The following is a 23858-nucleotide window of genomic DNA, read 5'->3' as shown; positions in this document are numbered from 1 at the left end:
CCTTTTCAGCACTTCCAAATAGTAAACTTGGTTAACTGTTTGTTCAGTTGGTACAAATTCATAATGAATAATCCCTCTGATATCAAAAAAAGGTTAGCAGCATCGTTGCAATAAGTTCATGAACTTACTTGTCCAACCTCATATATAATATTTAAACAAATGGGTGTGGCCTTGTTCCAATAACATTTCATTTACAAAAATATGCAGCTGGCTAGATTTTGCCCATGGGCCATAGTTGGCTGACTTTTGATTTAAAGTTTTGTTTGTTCTAATTTCTTGCATTTACCAGAATTAAAAACATTAAACATCCATTGAGTATTCTGTTTTCTTCTTAATTTGCTTTTTAAAAATAAACTAAATCTCTATTAACTCCAAGTTCTCCCTCAAATTAAATGAATTTCCTATTCTGTTCTTACCATAAGTGGCAACGCCCTCCCTTTCTTCCTTCCTCCCTTCCTCCCCTCCTCCCTTCCTACCTCCCTTCTTTCCCTTCCTTATCTTACCTTAAACAAAGTGTGGCAAGTATTGAGGGTACCCAATAGGATTCTGATGAAAAACTACAACGTGCCCTGCCCCATTCCTGGCTAATGTAGCTATCTGGTGATCAAGAGATGGCAGCATGATAGACAAAGTTTACTTTTAGTAGCTGAGAGCTTTCTCTTGTGTGCATTTTGGCCTCTGCAGCCCTGAGAACTGCTGCCTATTTTAAAGGTATAGGCTGTTGTCAATGGAAAGTTTGAAGAACTCAGCCTTCATTGATGCCTGTAAAGGAATATTTAAAAGCTTTTCTTCTATCCTTTCGATTTTACATCATATGCCCTATAGATATTACTACTTTTAGTGACAAAGCAAATAATTTTCATGTTCTAAACTGTTAAGTTGTTGCTATTTCAGTGGATTCTCATGTTAGCAAACTTGTCTGTGAATATTGGCAATTTGGCCACATTAGTTCTTATCAGATATAACTAAATAAGTGTCCGGATACTACAGGATTCTGTTAGATAAGCCTGGTCTTGCATTGCGAGGTGTCTTCATAAATGACTTGAATGAAGTCTTCAAGTATTTTGAGTTTCAATGATCTCCCAGTGGACTGAAATGTGGAAGAGACCTTCTGCATAATAAAGGTTTTTCCAGTGAATAGAGACACCTGGAGAAATCTGCCTCAAATCTGCCTCTCAAATTCTCAATAAATTATCTCTACAACTTCTCATACCAGAGATAAAACTCACAAGGTGCAATGTACTCTTCAGTGTACAGAAATGATTGTTTTTAGAAGAGAAAAAAATAAGCTTATTTTCACAAATATTCCTCTGATTATTTCTATAATTTTGGATACATTTTTAAAAAACTTCATTAATTGCTAAACCAAGTCCTTTAGTTTTATCATCTCAATTGGCAGCTAGTTGCTATAGAATGCCAATTTCATATCAAATATCATATCTTCAATGAAAATAGAAAGCGTCCTTCTTACACAATCTTGTTTGAAGCTTTGTATACACCAAAGTAGTATAACAAACATTTAAAACTTCTGATCAGTGGTCCTGTGTTCCTTCTTTAATTTCTTCATCTGAAACCAAATTTTCTTTTCAATTTAGAAAGATTTAAAAAAAAAAAGAAGAAAGATTACAGTTTTACATTGTTAACCTCAGAAGTCTAATTTAACTCTTATACAATGTACATATATATAGACTGAGACAAATGTGAATTGTGTGTTTTAAAACACATTTATACTAAAAAAAAAAAAAAAAGTAACTTAATTACTCATTATATTCATTTCCTAGGGCTTCCTTAATATACATAGCCACAAACTTGGTCACTTAAAAAAACAGAATTGTATTATCTCATATTTCTGGAAACCAGAAGTCTGAAATCAAGGTATCAGCATGGCCATGTTAACTCCAAAGGCTCTCAGGAGAATCCTGCCTTGCTTCTTCCAGGTTTTGGTCACTGCCATCAGTCCTTGGTGTTCCTTGGCTTATAGATGTACCATTTCTATCTCAGCCTCCATCTTCACATGACTTTCTCCCCTGTCTTCTCTTCTCTTCTAAAGACACTTGACATTTGATTTAAGGCCCACTCTGATTCAGGATGATCACATCTCAAGAGCCTTAACTTAATTACATCTTCAAAGATTCATTTTCCAAATACAGTGACATTCACAGGTACCAGGTGTACATATCTTTGCCGGGGGGAAGGGAGGCCACTATTCAACCAACTACGCTTATGCAATATCCCCACCCCTGGGATTTATGATTTATATAGTTATTTTACTGATTTTATTCTGTGGTTGACTGTAAATATAGTTTATTTTGTAATTTTTCTAGATAGTGAATAATTGAGTGTAATTTAAAAGGGTATTTATTGAGTCCAAGAATGCATTTTGAAATCATTGGAATTATTTTTACATGAAATGCTCAATGTAACATATATCATAAAAATAACATTTGAAAATACAAGGAAAAAGTTAACTAAAATGGCAAACAAAAGTTTGGAAGACTTTTTTAGGGCTGTGTGGGGGGTATACAAACTAAATTGCTAACATCTGCTAAGACCTGTTTTTTTTTAATTCTTAAAGTAATAATTTTTGTTTCAATCACTGAATGAAAAAATTTTGGAAATTGGTTTGTTTAGTGATTACATTCTTGAAATAGGTACTAAATAAGCACAGAAATAATTTCAGTATGAAAAATTTACCAACACTCTTAAACATAAGCAGCATTTTCGTTAGATAATTTTAGACAATACAGTCTGTAAATGCATATGACAATTCAAAACCCTAAAACATAAAAACTATACAAGCATCAAGCACTCTCCTATTAAAATTATCATAAAAGATTAGCATTACCCAAACTGTAATTATTCTTGCCCATTTGCTGCGTTGAGTTGCTTACAGGACCTTCCACTCTTGCACTTATGCATTCTAAAATGGGATGGAAAGAGAAATATATATTAATATTTCTGACTACTAGTTAAAACCACATTTTTTCACATAGTTGAGGCCATTTTTGGATTGTAGTTGTCAATAAAAACACAAGTTATGACAAGCAAGCAAAAGTCTCAAAACATTTACCCCAGTATGGACTTTTGACCTGATTTTCCTGCCCATTTTTCATAAGGCTACTTTAGGCCCAGAATGCCCCTCACCACTTTCCTGCCTTTATATTCAAATCAAAGTATTTCTTCTCCCAGGTTTATATGCATTTAGTCTTGCATTTAGTGGACAAAAGGGTTTTACTACCTGTTACAGACTTTTTGGGCAACAGTGAGTAGGTAGAAAAAGTTTTGAAGTGCTGTATTGATTAGATGCTTATATGGAACAAAAAAAGGACTTGCCTAAGCATTGCTGAAATTACATCATGTAGACAGCTATCTATTCACTTCAAATTTTATGAGGCAAGCTCTAAGTGGGAATTGCTAATAAACATATTTTGAGCAGCAAATACTGGCCAAGTACTTGCTAGGCATAGAGACATCATAATAAACAATGCATCTTCTCTCCAAGAGCCAGGTCCAGGTGAGGAAACAGCTATATAAACAACTATAATGTAAAGTTTTCAGTGTGATGGTAGAAGCATGCATAATGCCAAGAAGTTAAAAAGCGATGTTTCATTCTAAAGCAGTATGGGTAAGAGGTTAGGGAAGACTCCTTACAATAGATGATATTTGAGCTGGATCTTAATAGATGAGGCATTTTCCAGGAAGATGGAAGGAAAAAGAAAATTGCACACAGAATGGCATTTAGAAAAAGTCATAAAGCCACATGGGATTTTCAAAGAACTACAAATAGTTCAGTATTGTCATAAAGCGAAAAAGAAAAACAAAAAGATGTGTGATTAGATTTGAAGCTGAATATTGGCAGGCTGTAACTGTGGAAAGCAGAGACTCCTAGAAAATATTCACAATTAAGTGATACCCATGAGTGCGTCTATAGTGAGTGTTTCTGACCAGCAAAGAGAAACATTTTAGAGAAAATTTAACGCACAGTGTTTTTCTGGAGAAGTTTTGAATTCAGTGCTCCTGTTAGTTGCTATTTTCTTTTAAAATAATAATTTTTGAGCACTTACACTAGGAACAAAGTTTGGGAAATTTTCATATGCTATTTATTTCCGTCTCTTCATACTGACAGGTTTTATTATCATCATTTTACAGATAAGGAAATGTAGTGATAAAACCATTTGGCCAAGTCCACCCAGCTTGTAAGCTGCTCCAGTTGTCCAATTATTTTTGCACAAATAATAGTGAGTAGAAATGAAGGGCTGGATCCCAAGAAATACACTAGGAAAAATACACTATCCAAATTAACCAAACTTGAGAGTTGGTGAAGCAAGTCCCAGCTATGTTTTATGGGAACACTGAGACACTAAGGTCTGAAAGAGCACATCAAATGGCAAGTCCATAGGATCAGGATTTTAATGGCATGTGAATGGCATTCAAGCATTATGAATTCTGGATCAAAACGGGATTAGTTAAGTTATGGAAGAAAATTTGAGACAGCTGTCAAAATTCATGGGCCAAACCCATCACTCTCTCACTAGATTGTGAGCTCCGTGAGAGCAGGGATTTTTAACTGTGTTGTTCATTCTGTACCCACAATGCTTAGAAGAGTGGCTTGCATAGCTCCCTGGCATGTGCTGGCTCAAACTGGGTTAAAAAATAAAGATCAACACAACCTTGTAGCAAACTGGACTAATGGTATGGGCAATTACTTTTTAGAAAAAGAAGTACAAACGTCTCTTAGTCATATAGAAAGATGCTCAACACCATTTGTGGTAAAAGAAATGCAAATTTCAACTATGTAGAAATACCATTTTTCACCTACAAGATTGTCAAAATCCAAAATTTGACAACATTCTCTATTTGCAATGCTGTGGAGAGATAGGCATGCTGATAGACTGCTCATGAGAATGTAAAATGTTACAACTTTAATATAGGGAAATTTGACAATATATAGCTAAATTACATATTCAGTTTCCTTTTGACTCCACAATACCACTTCTCACAATCTATCCCAAGCATACTCAGGCAATGGTATGAAAAGAATATATACACAAGGCTATTCATTACAACATTGTACTAATAGCAAGACTTTTAGAAATAACCCAAATAGCCACCCATAGGGGATTAGTTGCCTAAACTATGGTACATCCACAAAATGAAGTACAACGAAACTCCTAAAAGGAATGAAGGATAGCTCCATAAACTATTATGGAGTGATCTCCAGGATATAGTGTTAAGTGAAGGAAGTGGAAAAAAGTGTATATTGTATGCTACCATTCATCTAAGTCATGATGGGAAGAAAACAAGTGTGTGTGTGTGTGTGTGTGTGTGTGTGTGTGTGTGTGTGTGTGTGTTGTCTTTTCTTGCTTATAATTTCAAAACTGAAAGGCTAAAATGGGGACAGAAATATAAATAAAGTTTCTCTGACTATACCTGATTTTATAGATTTGACTTTGGAACCATGTAACAATTTTGCATAATTATAAAACATAATCAAATTACTTGTAAATACTAAAACTATAAAGCAAAATGACAAATGAAACTAACTGCATGTGGAACTGGTTGCAAAACCACATATAGAGGAGCTATTTCAAGTGACTTTTAAAACAGTAATTTCACCATTATGGCTCTAGTGGAATAATTGCAAAAATAATTGCAAAAAAAAAAAAAATCTGAGACTATTTTCAATACTCATATTGTTGGCAGTAGTGTTTGGTATTTTATTCTCAAACTTTTGTGTATGTCAAGAGTTTTTATGTTGGAATCATCCAATTTTTCAGTATGGGAGAAAAGATACAGATGTAAAAATGAATAAATTTAAGTAAAAACTCTGATTCCTGAATTTGAATCAAAAGTATCCATTTCAACTCATAATGTATTTTGTCTTTTAAAATATATATTCCTTAGCTGCTGCTAAGTTTTGGCATAGTTCATTACATTGCAATAGATAATTACTAACATAGTCAACAACTGCATTAACCTAATTGATATTTTTAGAACTCTCTACCCAACATATGCAGAATACACATCCTTTCCAAGTGCACGTGGTATATTCACCAACTCTAACCACATTCTGGGCCATGAAGCAAGTCTTAAAAATCGTTTATAAACTGAAATTGTACCATGTCCTCCTATTAAAACAGAATTAAATTGGAAACCAATAACAATAAGATATTTAAGAAAACCCCAAGTATTTGGAAATTAAACATATTTCTAAGTAACCTTTTGGTTAAAGAAGAAACCTAAAAGGAAATTAGAGAATATTTTGAACTGAATGATAGTAAAAATACAACATATCAAAATTTGTGATACGCAGCTAAAGCAATACTTACAGGATAATCAATAACTTTAAATGCTTTTTGAAACAGAAATGTCTAAAATTCACCTAAAGAAGGTAAAAACAAAAGAAAAAGAAGGAAATAATAAGAGTAAGAGCAGAAATTAACAAAATAGAAAACAAGCAAGACAGACATTAACAAATCAAAAACTGGTATTTTGAAAAGATCTTCAACATTTATAAACCAATAGCTAGATTTAGCAATAAATAAAAAAAAAAAAACAGAAAAAACAAATTCTAGTATCAGGAATGAAGTAAGGGACATTAATACGGATACTACGTTTGTAAAAAGTAATGAAAAAATATTAACTACTTTATGCTAGTGAAATTCAATAACTTAGATGAAATGGACAAATTCATTGAAAGACAAAACTTTCAAAGCTCATTTGGGATTAAACAGATAATCTGAAGAGCCTTATATCTATTTTAAAAAGTGAATTTGTTGATAAAAATCTTCCCACCAAATTGGCTTCACTGACAAATTTAGCAAACATTTAAGGAAGAAATAATATTGATTCTACAAACAAACCCCTTCAGAAAACAGAAAAGGAGGAAACACTTCCCTCCTCATTTATGAGAGTAGAATTAACCATATACCACAACCAGATAAACAAATTACAAATAAGAAAAACAACAGATCAGTAACCCTTATAAGCATAAGACACAAAAAATTTTCACAAAATATCAGCAAATCAAATCTAGCACTACATAAAAGGAATACTACACTATGATCACATAAAGTTTCTCCCAGGAATGCAGGTTGATTGAACACTCAGAAAGCAATAAAATTCACAATATTAAGAGAATAAAGGAGAAAGGACATGTGATCAATTCAGCAGAAGTAGAAAAACACTTGACAAAATGTAACACTCATTCATGAAATTTTAAACTCTAAAAATAGAAGGAAGCTTCCGCAAACTGTTAAAGGTCATCTATAAAAATCTTACAGCTAATAGCATTCTTTATAATAAAAACATATTTCCCGATGAAATCAGGAACAAAGCAAGAATGTCTGCTCTTAGTACTTCTTTTCAATATTGTACTAGATGTCCTAGCCATTGCAGTAAAGCAAGGAGAAAAAAGGCATATAGATCAGAAACAAAGACATAAAACTCTATCTGCAGATGACATGATTGTTAGGAATCTATAAAACAACTCCCAGAGCTAATTGAATATACTAAGGTCACAGTATAAAATGCTAATAATATTTTAAAGCGATTATAGTATTATATACTAGCAACAATTGGAAAATAAAATTTTAAAAATCAATTCCATTTATAAGAGGTCAGTTCTCAAATTGGTCTATAGATTCAATACAGTCTTAATCAAAATCTGATAGTGTTTTCTGTAAAACTGAGAAGTTGATTCTGGAATTTATATGGGATAAACCTAGAATAGCCAAAACAATGCTTAAAAAATGCAATAACTTTGGGAAATTTATACTACCTAATTTCAGCTTTCTTCCAAAGCTACAATAATCAAAGTAGTCTGATTATTGGCTAAAGGATAGACACATACTTAAATGGAATAGAATAGAGAACCGAGAAATAGACTCATACCTATATGGTCTATAGATTTTCAACAAAGGTGTTAAGGCAATTTAAAGGGAAAGTAATGTCTTTTCAACAGCTGATCATGGAGTAACTGGATAGCCACATGGAAAAAAAAAAAAAAAAAAAAGAACCTGAACCCTTACTTAGCACTATACACAAAATTTACGTTAAACTGGATAATTGACTTCAATGTAAAATCTAAAAATGTACTACTTCTAGAAGAAATCATAGGAGATAATCTCTGTGACTTTGGCATATACAAAAAGATTTTTTTAGACTGCAAAAAGAAAAACCATGCAATAAAATTTGATGAAATGGACATTACCAAAATATCTTTAAGAAGATGCTCTTTGAAAAATATCATTAAGAAAATGAAAAGGCAAGCCACAAAATAGGAGAATGAATTTGCAATACATGTATCTAACAAAAAGAGGACTATGTAGAACATGTGAAGAACTTTCACAATTAAATAATTTTTTAAATCATTTAATGAAATGATTTGAATAGACACGTCACACAAAGAAAAGATATTCAAATAGCCAATAAATACACAAAAAATGTTCAAAATTAGTAATCATTAAGGAGATAAAGATTTAAATCACAGTGAGAAAACGATTACACACCTACAAACGAGCATGGCTAAAATGAAAGAGAATGATTGTATATATCAGCAAGAGTGTGAAGCAATTGAAACTCCTATACGTTACCAGTGGGAACGTAAAATATAACTACACTGGAAAATTCTGGCAGTTTTTTCAGAAGTCAAATATATGCCCACCATACAACCCGGCCAGTCCAATCCAAAGTATTTACTCAAGAGAAATGAAAACATACGTCCACACAAAGACTCATGCGTGAACATGCATAGCAATTTTATTCACAATAGCCAAAAGCTGGAAACAATCCAAACGCCATGAATGAGTAAATTATGCGTACAGTTAAAATTACTCAGCAATAAAAAGGAACACATAACAATCTCAAATCATTCCATGGAATGAAACAAGTCAGACACAAAAGAGTACATAAAACATACGACAGAAAAAAGTACTGCTAACATAAAATGTTAAGTAATCTATGGTGACAAATAAAAGATCAATGGTTGCCTGAAGATAAGACAAGGATGAACTGCAAATATACATGGAGGGATATTTTGAAAATAATGGAAATGTTTTTACCTAGTTTGTGACGATTCAGTTTTATAAAGCTGTCAAAACTCATCAAATTGTATCATTTAAAAATGGATGCAATTAATTGTATATAAATTATCCTTCAATTTAATTAAAAATAACATCAGAAAAGAAATGTCAGATTTTAATACACATAACATTAGAGCATGCATCCACACAAAGAAAAACCCTTGACACTGGAAAAAAAAACATACAAAAAAAAACCACTTTTCCATCTAAGTCAAAATCATCAGTAGAAGTAAGAATGTCTTGTGATGTTACTACTAATGAAACTTCTTACTCACTTTGAGCACCAGAAGTTTCCTTTCCCAAATCATAATTGTCATATGCCTGAGCAAGCACATACCACCCACGCAACAGACATTGTCTAGGCATGACTGTGCAAACCCATGCTCCCAAGGCTTCCTTCAGTGAGGGAAAAAAGGCGCTCAGAAACGGCACATGGTTTTCTTGTGACGTTAAACAGTTTTTGTCCATTGCAAAATCCCGTGCTCTACTATGCTCTACTGATTATAAAAGTTAGAGATAGGTACTTCTGATATTTCACCCTTCCCAATAAAAACCCCTGATTCAGTAACTGCTTTTAACTGAAATAGAACATGTATTATACCATACTTCAAAAAAATTAATATAGTTGCTTATATTTATTTATTATTTCTAGTGTATGGAGATGGGAAACAAAAACGTTAAAGATTTCCTGCCCCTTCATTCATTTGCAGGTTTAGGGGAAAATACAAAAAAATGAATAAGGAGTCTGATGAAATGATTTTTAAACTATAAGAATTCTTAAATCAGGACAAAATTGCAACATAAAATATTTGGCTATGCTCTAACAAGATGACCATATAGCTGTAAAACAGAATAATGTGGAATACTTTTATTTTTACATTTCTTTTACTATTTCTCTCCAGTACTTGAGGCCTCTAAGCTAGTACTGAACTAAATGAAAGTCATTCTTATTGCTTACTATGCTCTTCACATCCTTATTTGTCATCTTTATTATTTGACATTTAATGAACTTACTACTTAAAAAAAAAAAAAACACATTGAGATACATTTCAATACATTGACATCTGTGAAAATATCCTGATATTTTACATAAGGAAAACCAAACGATAGAAGTACTTCATTCTTCATTTGGTGTCAAGCTTTCAAACTTCAAAACTCTGTAAGTTATTACAACAAATATAAAGCTGTATTATTATGGATTAATCAATGGCTAGAAAATACGAAGGATGTGAGTTTTACTTCTTACTCTGCTCCTTCTTTCCTGAATAATTTCAGGTACTTAAATGAATTTATATGTTCTAGTTCTCCCCTCTACAAAACACAGACTAGCATTCTTACTTAACAAGTAAGGAATAACTCAGGAAAAGTATTCAAAGAACATTACAAACTAAGGTCTTAAACCCAGGAAAAATGAAGCAGTACACCTCTCCTAAAGGCTCAAGGTTTTATTTAAAATGAATGCAATTTTGAAACTGAGATCTTAATCACACAAAGATCCAGAAATTCAAATTACATTGCCAGAACATTTATTTAGCTACACTGAGCACATAACTTTTTTGTTCACAGTGTGGTAAAGTCAATATAGTACAGAAGCCTTTACTATAGCTTTCTGGCTCCAGAAAGCAACTTAGTGAATTTTTGCACTCTCTTTTCTAAAACTGCATATTATAGATATAGGTTAGATGTAAAAGTATTATTTCCCGATAGTTTTTAGAGTTAGGAATGGATTCAAGCAAGAAGTTGTGGCAATAAATTGTCTCCTTTTTCAGAGGTCCTGAAAATAAGATGAATTGTCATCCAGACAGGCTAATTATAGGTATTTCTGCCTCTAATGCAGTGGTTTTCACATTGTGATCTGGGAACTAGTGAAAGTCTATGATAGGCAGCCAGGATATCCATGAACTTTGTAACTTTTGGGGAACAGAGCACAATTTATAATTTCATTTCTGGTATATGAGTAAAAAGTAGTATCTATCACTTGTGGGAATAATTGAAAGCATCAGCAACTTTCCCCAAATTCTGTTAGGCTCTAAATAGCAAATAAGAATGGTTGGAATAAGAGACACGTGATCTTTTTCTCTACTAAAGTTACCTGAAGACTAATGCTTTATTTTAATGATAAATGTTGGAAGTAAGGGAAATGTTCCCTTTTCTGCCTTCCAAGATGATGATCAGTTTGTCACAAGTAGTTGTCATTCATATGGCACTTGAGTAATCATCTATCACATCTATTGGAGCTTTTGGACTGGTGGAGGGAAGTTAGAAGCTATATTCGTATTCATCTATTCAATTGCAACAGCCAGCCACGCAATAAATGCCCATTTACCATGGATCTTTTCATCTAATGGGGACAATAGATATTAACCAAATAATGAAATACAATAGTTATGTAAAATTGCAATATCAAGGAATGAAAAGTATGGAAAATGTACCCTGAGTGACTTATCCTAGTGCTGAAGTGGTAGGGAGCCTCCAAGATGGTTCCCAGTGTTTTTCCTTCCTGGTATTCATGTCTTTGTAAAATTCTGTCCTCTTGGGTGTGAGCTGGACTTACCAACTCACTTCTAACAAACAGAATACAGCAGAAGTAATGGATGTTACCGCCAAGATTAAGTTATAAAAAGACTGTGGCTTCTGTGCTAGTGTGCTCTTTTTTTGTCACTCATGGGTCAGTGTAAGAAAATAAATATTTGTTTGGGGGTAATTTATTAGGTAGCAGTAGGTAATTAATACAAGATCCAGTGGACGAGAAGCCATTCATAAGATAGCAAGAAAGAAAACAACATTCCAAATAAAAGTACCATTATTTGAGTTCCTATCTCACTTCTCAAAAATAAAATAAATGAATCAAAGATTGAGAGAGAGAGAGAGAGAGAGAGAAGAAATATTGGAAGAAAACAGGTAATTTTTTAATCTTAAACATGAGATAAGGTGACTAACATCTTGGTTTGTCTGTGACTGTTTTTTTTGGAACACAGGACATTCAGTGTCCTGGAAACCAGTAAAATCCTAGGCAAACTGGAACAGTGGTCACCTTAACTGAAGAACCTTTGTAACCCTGACACAAGACATAGAAACCATAAAGGAAAATATTGAGAAATTTGACTATAGAAAGAATTTAAAACTTCTATATGGAAAAAAAAGCCTTAATGTTGACAAGCAAAAATTTGTGGGATATTCACAAGTTATGATAAACAAAAGGCTACTTCCATCCAAAAAATATACAGAAACCATAGAAGCCAATAAAAAAGAGATGGACAACCCAATAGAAAAGAATGGGCAAAAGATACGAAAGGCTGACTGACGATTAGACTAAGTAATGTGTTGAAGGGTGACCTAGCTAATAACTATTAATGTAATTATACTTTTCAGATACAACATAAAGAGGGAAATAAAATACCCAGATGGTTTATAGCAAGGAAAAAGGAGAGATGTTTTAGAAAAGTAACAAGTTCCAAAATAAGACTTCAGTAATGAACTCAGTGGATAGATGAAATTTAGAAAGCAAATGGAATTATGAAAAATAACAAATCTGATCTTAGTTTTTCAAAGCAATATAATCACAAAGTCTGTGTCAGTTGGTTAGGACACAATACTAATAAAAACCATATTTCTGGGCCTAATTTTCTTCCTCCCTCCCTCACCCCCACCCTTCCCTTCCTTCCTTCCTTCCTTCCTTCCTTCCTTCCTTCCTTCCTTCCTTCCTTCCTTCCTTCCTTCCTTCCTTTCTTGGATAATCACAAAGCCTGTATGAGTTTGTCAGGACAACAATATGGCTAAAAAAAAGCCATATTGTTGGGCTAGTGTTTTTTGTTTCGTGTGATTTGATTTGGTTTCATTTTTGGTTTGCGGGGAAGACTGAGGCAATTAGTATCACATAGTCCAAAATTGGTTAATGAAAACAAATTTGTTCCCTAGCCCATAGCATATTTTATACAAATGTGTATCAGCAGTGACAAAGGACAATGTATGTGTTTAATGGCTAGATAGTGAGTGTGTATGCATATCAATTTTGCAAAGATATATGTATTAGGATATTAATTCCAACATAGTCTCTAATTCTAAAAAAACTGGAAACAACCCAAAAGTCACTCTGTAGAGGCTAATTAAACAAGTTATGAAATAATTCCTATGGAAGAGCTTTGAAAACTGCAAAATGATAATTAAGGTACCATTTTTTGAATGTTTGTAAAATGCGGACACAGTTCTAAGTGCTTTATGTACATCACTTAACTTAATCCTCGTAGCAACCCTAGACACTAGGTCAGGGGTTTGGGGTAAAATATCCTAATTTTAAAATGTTGGCAATTAATTCAAATTTTTAAGAATATTACATGAGCCAACTAAAAGTGCCTGCAAGCCAGAGCTAGCCCATGGGCTACCAAATTGCAGTCTCTAATGTATCAGGAAATCAGAGAAGAGGTCAAAAACAGTCTTAAAAACATTTAAAATTAGGAATCTATTGGAAGAAGAGGAGTTAGTAAAAATGATGAAAAAAAAATGTAGACAGTAAACACAGTTTCCTTAAACCAGGGAAAGAGGAGATTTTAAGACAGGAATAATCAAGATCAAATCATGTGGGGGAAGTCATAAAGTAAGGAGTCAGAAGCTTTATGATTTGCTAACAAGAAGGGGCCAGAGACCTTTAGGAGTTGTACTAGTGTGTTCGTACAGAGGGAGGAACAGAACCAGATTGCAAGGAGCCAAGCAGAAGCAATTGTCAACAAATATAGACTCAACGCTTTCAAGAATTTTGACCTAGAAAGTATGAGAGAATGAGATGATGGCTTTACCCTTTCATGTCAAACCTGAAAGACAGAGATGGGACAATATCTGGAACTATGAGGGCGGAGAGGGTATTTGAGAATAGAGGAAAATACAGCCTATTTGTAGATAGAAAGAGGGTGAGCTAGAAGGTTACGAGAATGAAGGAGGCCACCTGGTAAAGCAGGACCCTAGAGGCAGCGGGAGAAGATGAAACAAAGAGGAGGTTTGCTTTTGAAAAGACTGATCCTCGGCCTCTGAAAGAGGAGCAGAAAAGGCAAGAGTGGTTATAGACGCAAGAGACATGCTGAAGAAGTTCAGGTTGACAGACATTTTCTGAGGATTCCTACTCAGCATCAGGCAGCTATGCAGAGCTTAGGGAATATGGGATAAATGAGGCAAGGTCTCTGCCCTCAGAAACCTCATCATCTAGGGGAGTTGAAGAAGTCCACATTGGATGATGGATAAATCAGAAGGTGAGCAGCCAGGCCCTGAGTATGAGGGACAATAGGGAGAGGCTGGGTGATGAAGAAAAACCAAGGACAGTGTTCTTAACTCTGGTTTCCATTAGAATCACCTGCAAAGGTTTGTGAAAGTCCATCTGCCCAGACTCTATACCCTGAAAAGTCTGATTAAGTAGGCTTGAATTGGAACCACAGTATAATAATTTAGGCTCTACAGGCAACTCTGTTTGGCCATCTGCTTAAAATTACTGGTTTAAAACAACCCCTGGGGAGGAAGCCAATGAAAGATAAGACAGAATGATTTTTTTGGAGAATAAAAATAAATGGATTTCATTCTTTTGAATCTACCACTATTTCCTACTTGGATATTTTTTTGAAAATTCGTCAGTACCACAAAATGGATCACATAATGAGATAGTCTTATATTCTGTAGTAGATAAACCTTTGGGGAAATACAGCATTTCATGGTAAGTTGACACAATGGTATGGACATAGAAAAGAAATCACTCAACAATTTAAAGCTACATATGCACACACCCAATTTGGAAAAATACCTTTACAGAATCACTGAATGTTCTCAAATGATATTCTTTGAACACACTCAGGTTTCCCCTATGTTGATAGGGAAAACATATTAGATGTTGCTTTCTCCTTCTAGCTATGATCCATTTTTCTTTCTTTGCTGCCCAACTTCTAGAATGAGTGATCTGTGCCCACAGCCTCTATTTCCTCCCCACCCACGCTCTTCGTGATACCAGCAATCTTGTGGCTCCCACACCCTTCCATTCAAACCATACTTTTGAAGGTCACCAGCACCTTTATAGTCAAACTTTTGGTCCTCAGTGTTTGTTGTCCTGGATTTCTTGGCATATTCTGATGCAATTCACCACTTTCCTCTCCTAAAACCCCTTTTTTTCACCTCTACCACGACCCTCCCCTTTTCTCTATTTGTCTCCTTCTCTATCTTCTCTGTCAACCTGCTTGTCTCCTCAGGCACCTTAATGTAGTATTCCCTGAAGTCTCACCTGCTCCTTTTTCTCCTTATGTCTTCTCTCATCACTCCCCACCCCCTACCCCAACCCCAGAACTTCAACTGGGCCTCTACACAGTTATTTCTCCTTGTGTCACCACTTTAATCACAGCTTAACTCCCCCTGTCCTTCATAGAGGCTGTTTGACCTGTGTGGAATTCTCATCTCCACAACTCTTCTTGCCTAGCTGTGTTTTGCTCGTCTTTATTTTAAACATCACTTCCCCCTGGGAGTCTTCCCTAGCCCTCAGAGCAGATTAGATCCACCAGTTACACATTTCTATGTCACCCTCTATTTCTCCTTACATACCATATATCATTTAATTATTTGTACTGATTTATTTAATACATATCTCTCATCCCAGATTCTAAGCTCCATGAGAGCAGAATCTGTTTCTGTCTTGTTTAAGAATCCCCAGCGTGAAGCACAGTGTCTGACACATGACAGATACTCCCTTACTTATTGACTGACAGAACAACTGACCCATATGGAGCTTTGACTTGTTTTTTCCCAAACAAGAATCTCAACACTTTAGTTGCTATTTCTTTCCATTCCAATGCCTGCTGTCATTTCAAGGGCATCACATCTAAAAATCATAGATTTTCCACACATACTTGCCACATCTCTTTTCCCTCCTATTTTGGTGCTATGGGAGAGTTTCAAGCTCAGCTCATCCACTAAAAAGTTGAGTGATGTCTTTAGTAATTTTTTGAACACTCATGGGCTTTATTTGCTCATGTACAAAATTAAAAAATTAATTTAAAGGTTTCTAAACTCCTTCCTCTCTGAAAGCTCTGCACTTCTCAATAGTTCAATACATTTACTTTACTTCACAAATGAGGCAATTACTGTCTAAAGAGAGTAAGCAATTTCTTAAAGATGACACAGCTAGTGTTTAGAATTATATCCCATGGCATATCTTTAAAGCCAACAAAGACCTATATAAGAATCTAGACCTATATAAGAATCTAGAAATTGTGGGAAACAGGAATAAGATTTTATTAAGAATGTGAAAAACACCAAAACATTCAATGCATGGATGAAATTCAGAAAGAAAGAAAAAAAGGTTAATAATACAATACATTCAATCTCAACGCCCAAGACAATATAACCAACCAAATCATTATTATTGGTAAAAGCAAATTATATTAAAAACATATGGGTTTGAAGAAAGTTCCACTTCCTTTATGGCAAAGTAAGCTTCCACATAGAACAACTATAAATTTTGGACAAAACATAAAAGCAACTATTTGAAGCCACTAGAGAGTGGAAAAAAGCAAGAAGATTCTTAAAGAGTTTCAGCTCTTAGAAGAAGGGTTGGGAGCGTGGGTTCCCCTTTCTTCCCATTTTTAACACTTTTAGTTTCGGAGAAGGATGCAGTTGACACCACACTGGACAGTTAAAACACGAATACAAAACCCACAGTTTCTCAAGAACAAGAGGACAAATTTTGCGGCAACCTTGGTCTCTGGAAATTGAGAGAAGCAGAGAGAAAAAGTTCTAAGTTCTGTTTGTAAACTCTACCAACATCTCTCTGGCTGACCCTAAGCCACGTATAGTAGGGCACTCTTGAAGCCAACTAACTAAAGGTAAAAGCACTGAGATTTAAGTCACTGTCCAAGAGACAGAGTTTGCAGTTTGAGTTCAACTAAGTTAAACACTTTATGGGGGGGAAAAATCAACAGAGCAATATAACAAAATTCAGAGTCCCTATAATACAATATACGCTATCCAAATAAAATTTCTCAATATACAGAGAACCTGGAAAATGTGGCCCATTCTTATGAGAAAAAATACTAAAGGGAGACCAACCTCGAGGTGACACAGGTGGTGTAATTATCAAAGATCTTAAAGCAGATATTGAACTATTCTCAGTGATGTAAAGGAAAATATGCTCACAAAGACAGAAAAAAGTCAACAGAGAAAAATAACCTTAAAAAATAAACGGAAATTTTAAAATTAAACATACAGTATCTAAAATAAAATATTCACTGGATGGGCCTAAGAGATGAATGGAGATGACACAGGAAATTGTTAGCAAACTTGAAATATATCAATAGAAGTTATCCAATCTGATTAAAAGAGAGAAAAAGGATTAAATAAAAAACAAAATAACTATGAGAACTGTGATGAAGTAGAAAAAGTTCTTTAAACATACTCATATGTGTAATTTGAGTTCTATAAGAAGAGGAGAGACAAAGTTGGCAGAAAATTTATTGGAAGAAATAGTGATTGAAAAATCCCAAAATTTGCTAAAAAGTGTAAGTTTACAGATTCAAGAATCTCAGTAATCCCCAAGCAGGATAAATATAAAAATAACCATATATAGACACATTATATGTACTAAAAAACAACAATAAAGAGAAAACCTTAAAAGCAGCCAAAGAAAAATGACAATTATATTCAGGAAAACAATGATTTGAGTGTCTGCTGACTTCTCATCAGGAACGGTGAAACATTTTTAAAGTCTGGATAAAAATGTCAACCCAGAATTCTATATCCAGAAAAAAACATGCTTCAAGAATGAGGTATATTTAGGTGTGCCAGTTGGCTCAGTGGGTTAGAGTTCAGTGTTTATAACACCAAGGTTGCTGGTTCGATTCCCACATGGACGAGTGAGCTGCACCCTCCACAACTAGATTGAAAACAAAGACTTGACTTGGAGATGATGGGTCCTAGAAAAACACACTGTTCCCCCAATATTCCCCAATTAAAAACAAAAGAAGAAGAAGGAGGTATATTTAGATAAAAGGAAATGAAGAGAACTCCTCACCAGCAGGCCTATGCTACTAATGATGATAAAAGAAATTATTTAGGCTGCAGGGAAATAATACCAGACAAACGCAGAAATTCAGGAAGGAATGAAGAGCAGTGGAAATGGCAGCTATGGTGGGCATAGCATATGCACTCAGAATCCCCTTCAAGGAATAACTTTTTGTTCTTCCTACTAGGAGCACTATCGGCAGACAGTCTTCAGTTCTCAGCATCTTCAGAGATCACTTCAATTACTTTGTCCACAGTCAGATCCTTCTCAGGGTACCCCACATCCAATGACTGACTGAGATTAAGATATAAAGGCCCAGCCATGTTGATGCAATACAGGGCCTGTCTAAGGCCATTCTAAACCCACAGCTCCCCATGGAGGTCAAATGAGGGTGTCAAGGGTGTTGAGAATGCAGATGAACTTCTCCCTCTGCAACCTTGCCCTTTTTTCCAAGTGTCCTCCCTAATAAATATTCTCTACTCAAAACTCTTTCTCAGATTCTGGATTCCTGGAGAGCCTGCAACAGCATCAACAACTCAAAGGAACAGGTATTTTTAACGAAAATGGTTTGCTTCTAAAACCTTCCAGTCCTGTTTCTGGTACTTTTCTATACTGCTTTCTTTAAACACAAATAAGATTTTGTTCTTAAGATGGTTTCTAGGCTGTTTTGAACAGATAAGGTATATAACAAAGAAAACTTTGAAATTGTTTGCTTCATGTCAATGCATGAGCAATGCTGTTTCTTCCCAGAAATAATTAGCTAATTGTGACTCTTACATGAGTTTGTTACACAGTCCAGAGCTATTATTTCATAACCACAGTCCTGCTCCCTAATCTCGGTAAGGAGTTATCAAATGTGTGTCAGTGATAAGGAGGAAGAAGAGGGTAAGTATATCATTGATTACTGAATGATAGTCACTGGGTAGATTGCTTTTCCAGACACAACATAATACTAAATGATAACTGAGTTATCTTATTAACGAACACCATTAACTGAAATACTTGTGACCTCATTGGGAGGCAATTTAGCTACTATGGAACTCTCTCATCTCCTTATTTCTATTCTCAACCTATTAGCACCCCTATATCTAACTTCTCATATTACTCCTCATTTCAGAAGAGTTGCCCTCTTCTTATTTAAGGTTAAGAACTCCATTTGTACCCCAGATTATCTCCCTTTTGAGCTCTTCTCAGATCTTCCTCTCTGTTATTGAGAGGAAAGATCATTATTGCTCCTAGGACCCAAGTACAAAAATCTCTAGTGCCCTGTTGTACTATTTTTATCTCTTTGAGTACTCTCTTTGTTGGCTCCTCCACTCCATGAATGATTCGCAATCCACAGATTGTGCTATATGTCCAGGTACCTATAGGAATTTTCCTGCTAATTGTCCTCCCTCCTTGTACTGAATTTGACATCTTCCTCTGCAACTTCCCTTCTCAGCCACCAATGTCTCACAGCAGAATCACAGGACTTTCTAAAATGGAAACTCAGGGATAGGAACTCTTGACTCCTGGTTCCAAATAAATATTTTACCAACTGTCACTCCCACTGAAGGGGAAACATCTGCCGTGCCATTCTCCAGAAATATTGCTTTATTATATTACTTTCTCACTCATAAAACAACAGATAGTTCCTCAAGGCTTAATGCAGTGTCCAAGTTCCTCTATTTAGCTATGAAGGACCCTCGAAATTCAGCCTTATTTCATCTGATTATATAACACACAATTCCTGTTCCATCAAGCTAGAATTCTTTCTCTCCCCAAACCACCTTGCCTTTGTTCATGCTGCACGTCCAGTCTGTATCTCTGCCTTTCTTCATGGATCCAAACCTATCAAGTCCCAGCTCAAGATCCACCTCCTTCATAAAGCCTTCAACAATTCCAACCCACTGTAATTTTTCCCATTTTTGGATTTTTCCTAGATTCATAGACAGTTTCAAGACTGATTGATTTAAAATGTTCTCTTAAGTTGTCATCTTAACTGGATTTCCCTAATTTAGATTGCTAATAACTTTTAGGCACTTTTCACATACACACACACGTAACTCTTCCATACATACTCAACGTTCTTAATAAAGATTTTTGGTTATTTATAAATTGCTTAAGTGTGGATGTACCAGAGAAAAGACACCTAAAAATTATTATAATATATAAATTCACAACTATCACAAACTACGTAGAAAAGGAATGTAGGGCAGAAATTAGTGAGGAGAACTGACTCTGGGTGGTGAACACACAATGGGATTTATAGATGATGTAATACAGAATTGTACACCTGAAATCTATGTAATTTTATTAACAATTGTCACCCTAATAAATTTAACCAAAAAAAAAGAAATTAATGAGGACAAACCCCTTCTTTGCTTCAATTGCTTTTAACCCTTTTTTCTATATTTTGCAAACCGGCTGTAGCTACCAAATAGCCCTGTCTTGATTTTTATCTCCTCGTCTTATTACTGCCTGCCCCCTAGTGGAAGATACTGACAAGTGATCAAATTAGCCAAAGAAAGAGGATTTTCTTTTCAGTAACTCATAATCTCAATAACAGGGATTGTTATAAAAGGTAGACTATTGATGGGAATAGAAAAATATAATTTGAACACACAAAAAAAACTAGAAGATAATTGGCTAAAATAAGGAGGAAGAAGTGGTGTGGAGTGAAGGGAATGCAGAGAAAAGAGAGCAGGGTTGGGAATTTGCTCTGCAGTGGACGACTTAGGATGTTTTAATTTTTCCCCTCAGGTATTTCTGAATGAACTTTGTCTACGAACTACCACATTGCTTGAATTTATAAGCAAATGAGTAAAGAAAAAAGTAAGTAGAATTTTTTAAATGCTATGTTTTCCATTGAGGTCATTAGCTCCCTTGCTCCTTTGTGAATTTATCTTGTATATTAAAGTGAGTTATTTCTGTTTGGCAGTATTAATAACAATGCAGTGCTGGGAGTAAAGATGTAAATTCATGCCTCAAGTGATTTGTTTCTCATTATTCTAAATGACTTCATGGTGAATTTATCATGCCAAATCACTGCAAGTAACGTAATCTGCTTTTATATATCTTGATTCTAAATATTTAGATAACTTTATATGCAAGCACAGACTTCAGAGATTTGGTATATGTAGTATCCCCTAGTTGTGTTTAGAAATAGTTTTAAAATTTAAAACTTTACACTATTAAAATTCAAAATTATCAATTATGTTTTAATCTTTTTTGGAGTGAAATATTTATTTAATGTATAGTTGGCACACAATACTATATTAGTTTCAGGTGTACAAAATAGTGATTCAACATTTACATATCTTACAATATGTTTACCACACTAAGTGTAGTAACTGTCTGTCATCATGCAAAGTTCGCACACTAATACTGACTTTACTATTTTTTAACCTTGATTTTTCTTTTCCTTTACTGAAAAGTCATAGTACAACTTGACGTACATAACTCCTTGCCTAGCTGGCTTCCCTGACAAGTTGGGCCCTGCACGGGTTTCTGTAAGAGCTTTCAACAACAAGGCCTCAACTATTGAAAGATTCAGATCATATGAGTTTTTAAATGAGCAGTCCACTAAGTTTATAACCAAGCATTGGCTCAACATTTTTTTTCAGTGGAGTTATAAATAATAATGCTCTTCAGTGAAAAGTGTAATGGCTAAATATAGAGGAAAATTGCCTGTTCAAATGTTCAGTGATGCTTCCAGATGTGATGGCGTGTGACCCTGCCATATACTAGTGGTGCTGGACAAATCATTTCACCTCTCTAAGCCTCAGTTTCTACCTTCATAAAGAAATGTGTTCCGCGTGTACTTCACTGACTTGCTGTGCAGATCAAAGGAAAAAAAGTATGTGAAAATTCTGCATAGAAAATACAGTCATGTAGTATGGTAATTTTGTGTGTGCTCACCAGTAGGATTATCGTGCGGAAAACAGATTATTTTTCTGGGAAGGTAGGCAATATTTTCAAGTCATTCATATAAGGAAAAAGAAACCCTTTTATCTTTCAATTACAAAATTATAAAATTTAAAACCAACTACACTATTTCCTTGCCACTGCTCCCATCTACTAAAAGTGAAACCCGAAAACTCCCTCCCACATCGACTCCTACCAACCTTCTGTAGTGAAACCAGGACACCCCCACAATAGTCTAAATTATCTACAGCACCTACAGCAACCTAGATGTTGAAGAGTGTGTCCTCTAGCACAGAAAGTGTCTTTTATAGTCTACACATCTTAAAAATAAATACAGATACATCACAGATGCACCACTAAACCATGAGTATGTTATATTTTAACAAGCACCTGGTCACAGAAAGTGGTAGAAAGCTATGAACTCCCCTAATTTATACTGTTCACAATATTGACCTAAATAAATTGGGATCATTATTTAAATTTTTTCCATAAGTGGAGAAGAAGAGAAAGAGAACCCAGATGATTTAGACTGTGACCAGAAATTATGTAATTTATTCTGCCTCATTCAAAAAAGGGGGAGGAGGGAATAAGGAAGTGGGCAGTGCGGCAAATCATAGAGATGTGCATACTGTAGTAGGATAAAAAGCAAAATAAGTAAAACAAAGAGGAAAATAAGGATAATAAAGTGAAACAAATCTGGGAGTAGTCCCTTTCCCCATATCTATGATTGCATTTATGTCATATTACTCAATAAAAAAGGAAAAGAAAGCTCAGGAAAAGCTGAGATTAAGTTTCTCGCCAGTCATTCTCCTGTCACTCTCCCAAAGAGAATTCGAACTTACCAGCCACTAAGAAAACAGTCAAAATCAGTAGTAACTGTAGATCAGAAGTTTTCCAAGTGCAGGGCATTTCTGTTCTATTGTTTTCTGTCCTTCACTCAGTACTTCTCCTCCCCACAGGTACAAAAGGAGCTGTGGACATGGTGACGCTCTCTCTGGTTGATTTCTCCGTGCTGAATCCTCTTAGCCCATCATCAGTGGACACTCCTTTGCTCCTAGCGCCTTCCTTCAACTCGCTGTGTTTCAGCCTGATTAGTAACTTGGAGCAGAAGAAACTCTCCTCTGGAGCTTGACACAGCAATAGATTTCCTGTATGAAGCACTGAAGCAAAGACGGAGGAAGCAGAGTGATTATCTTTCAGCTCATTGGTCCTTCTCTCACTTCTGCTGTAGACAGATAAACTTTACAGTAAGGCATTGAACGTGCCCATGATAAAAGGATTTGTCTAAACTTGGACGAAATACAAACCAGGATATTTACCTATTTTTGGTCTATCCCTTTAAACTTCACAGTCATGATCATTTTTAGAAGTTTTCTCCAGGCTGAAGAAAGAGGTGAACAGCCTCAGTAATAAAGTTTGTAATAAGATATTTTCCCTTGAAAATTCTTGCATGAAATTACTGTCTATAATATTTACAACTCTAGAAGCATCAATAAGTGTAATACTTTCCTATTGCTACTGTAACAAATTACCACAAACTAATTAGCTAAAAACAGCACAGATGCATCTTGGAATTCTAGAGGTCAGAAGTGCACCATGGGGCTAAAATCAAAGCTTCCACAGGGCTGTGTTCTTTCTGGATACATGGAGAGAATCAGTTCATTGATTTTTTCCAGCTTCTAGAGGCCCCAGCATTCCTTGGCTTGTAGTGACATCATTCCTACCCTCTGTTCCATCGTCACATTCTTTGATTGTAACCCTTCTACTTCCCTCTTACAAACACCCTTCTGATTATGAGGCCAGACAATTAAGTTCTCAAACTTTCCACTGTGTAAGTGCATACTGGA

The 23858-nt window shown here is 35.0% G+C and overlaps 1 protein-coding gene across 2 annotated transcripts in view; it reads right to left on the bottom strand.

Annotated features, from left to right (window-relative positions):
* CD200R1 (CD200 receptor 1) overlaps nucleotides 1-23336 on the bottom strand; it is a 35048-nt gene extending 11712 nt beyond the window's left edge. Inside the window, exons 1-2 of one of the 2 annotated variants that reach the window (XM_074331927.1) lie at nucleotides 22854-23336; nucleotides 2846-2920 (exon numbers count right to left, since the gene is read on the bottom strand). In XM_074331927.1, the coding sequence (XP_074188028.1) occupies nucleotides 2846-2920; nucleotides 22854-22920 (142 nt within the window). In that variant the 5' untranslated portion in view covers nucleotides 22921-23336. The remainder of the gene's footprint in view (nucleotides 1-2845; nucleotides 2921-22853) is intronic. The other variant, XM_019734881.2, reaches the window with a different exon arrangement.
* Between the last annotated feature and the right edge of the window lie 522 nt (nucleotides 23337-23858).

The sequence above is a fragment of the Rhinolophus sinicus genome, linkage group LG01, assembly GCF_036562045.2.
Source record: "Rhinolophus sinicus isolate RSC01 linkage group LG01, ASM3656204v1, whole genome shotgun sequence".
In the NCBI taxonomy this organism is placed as follows: Eukaryota; Metazoa; Chordata; class Mammalia; order Chiroptera; family Rhinolophidae; genus Rhinolophus; species Rhinolophus sinicus.
Note: the sequence above shows the minus strand (reverse complement) of the source record. Positions and strands in the feature narration are given on the sequence as shown.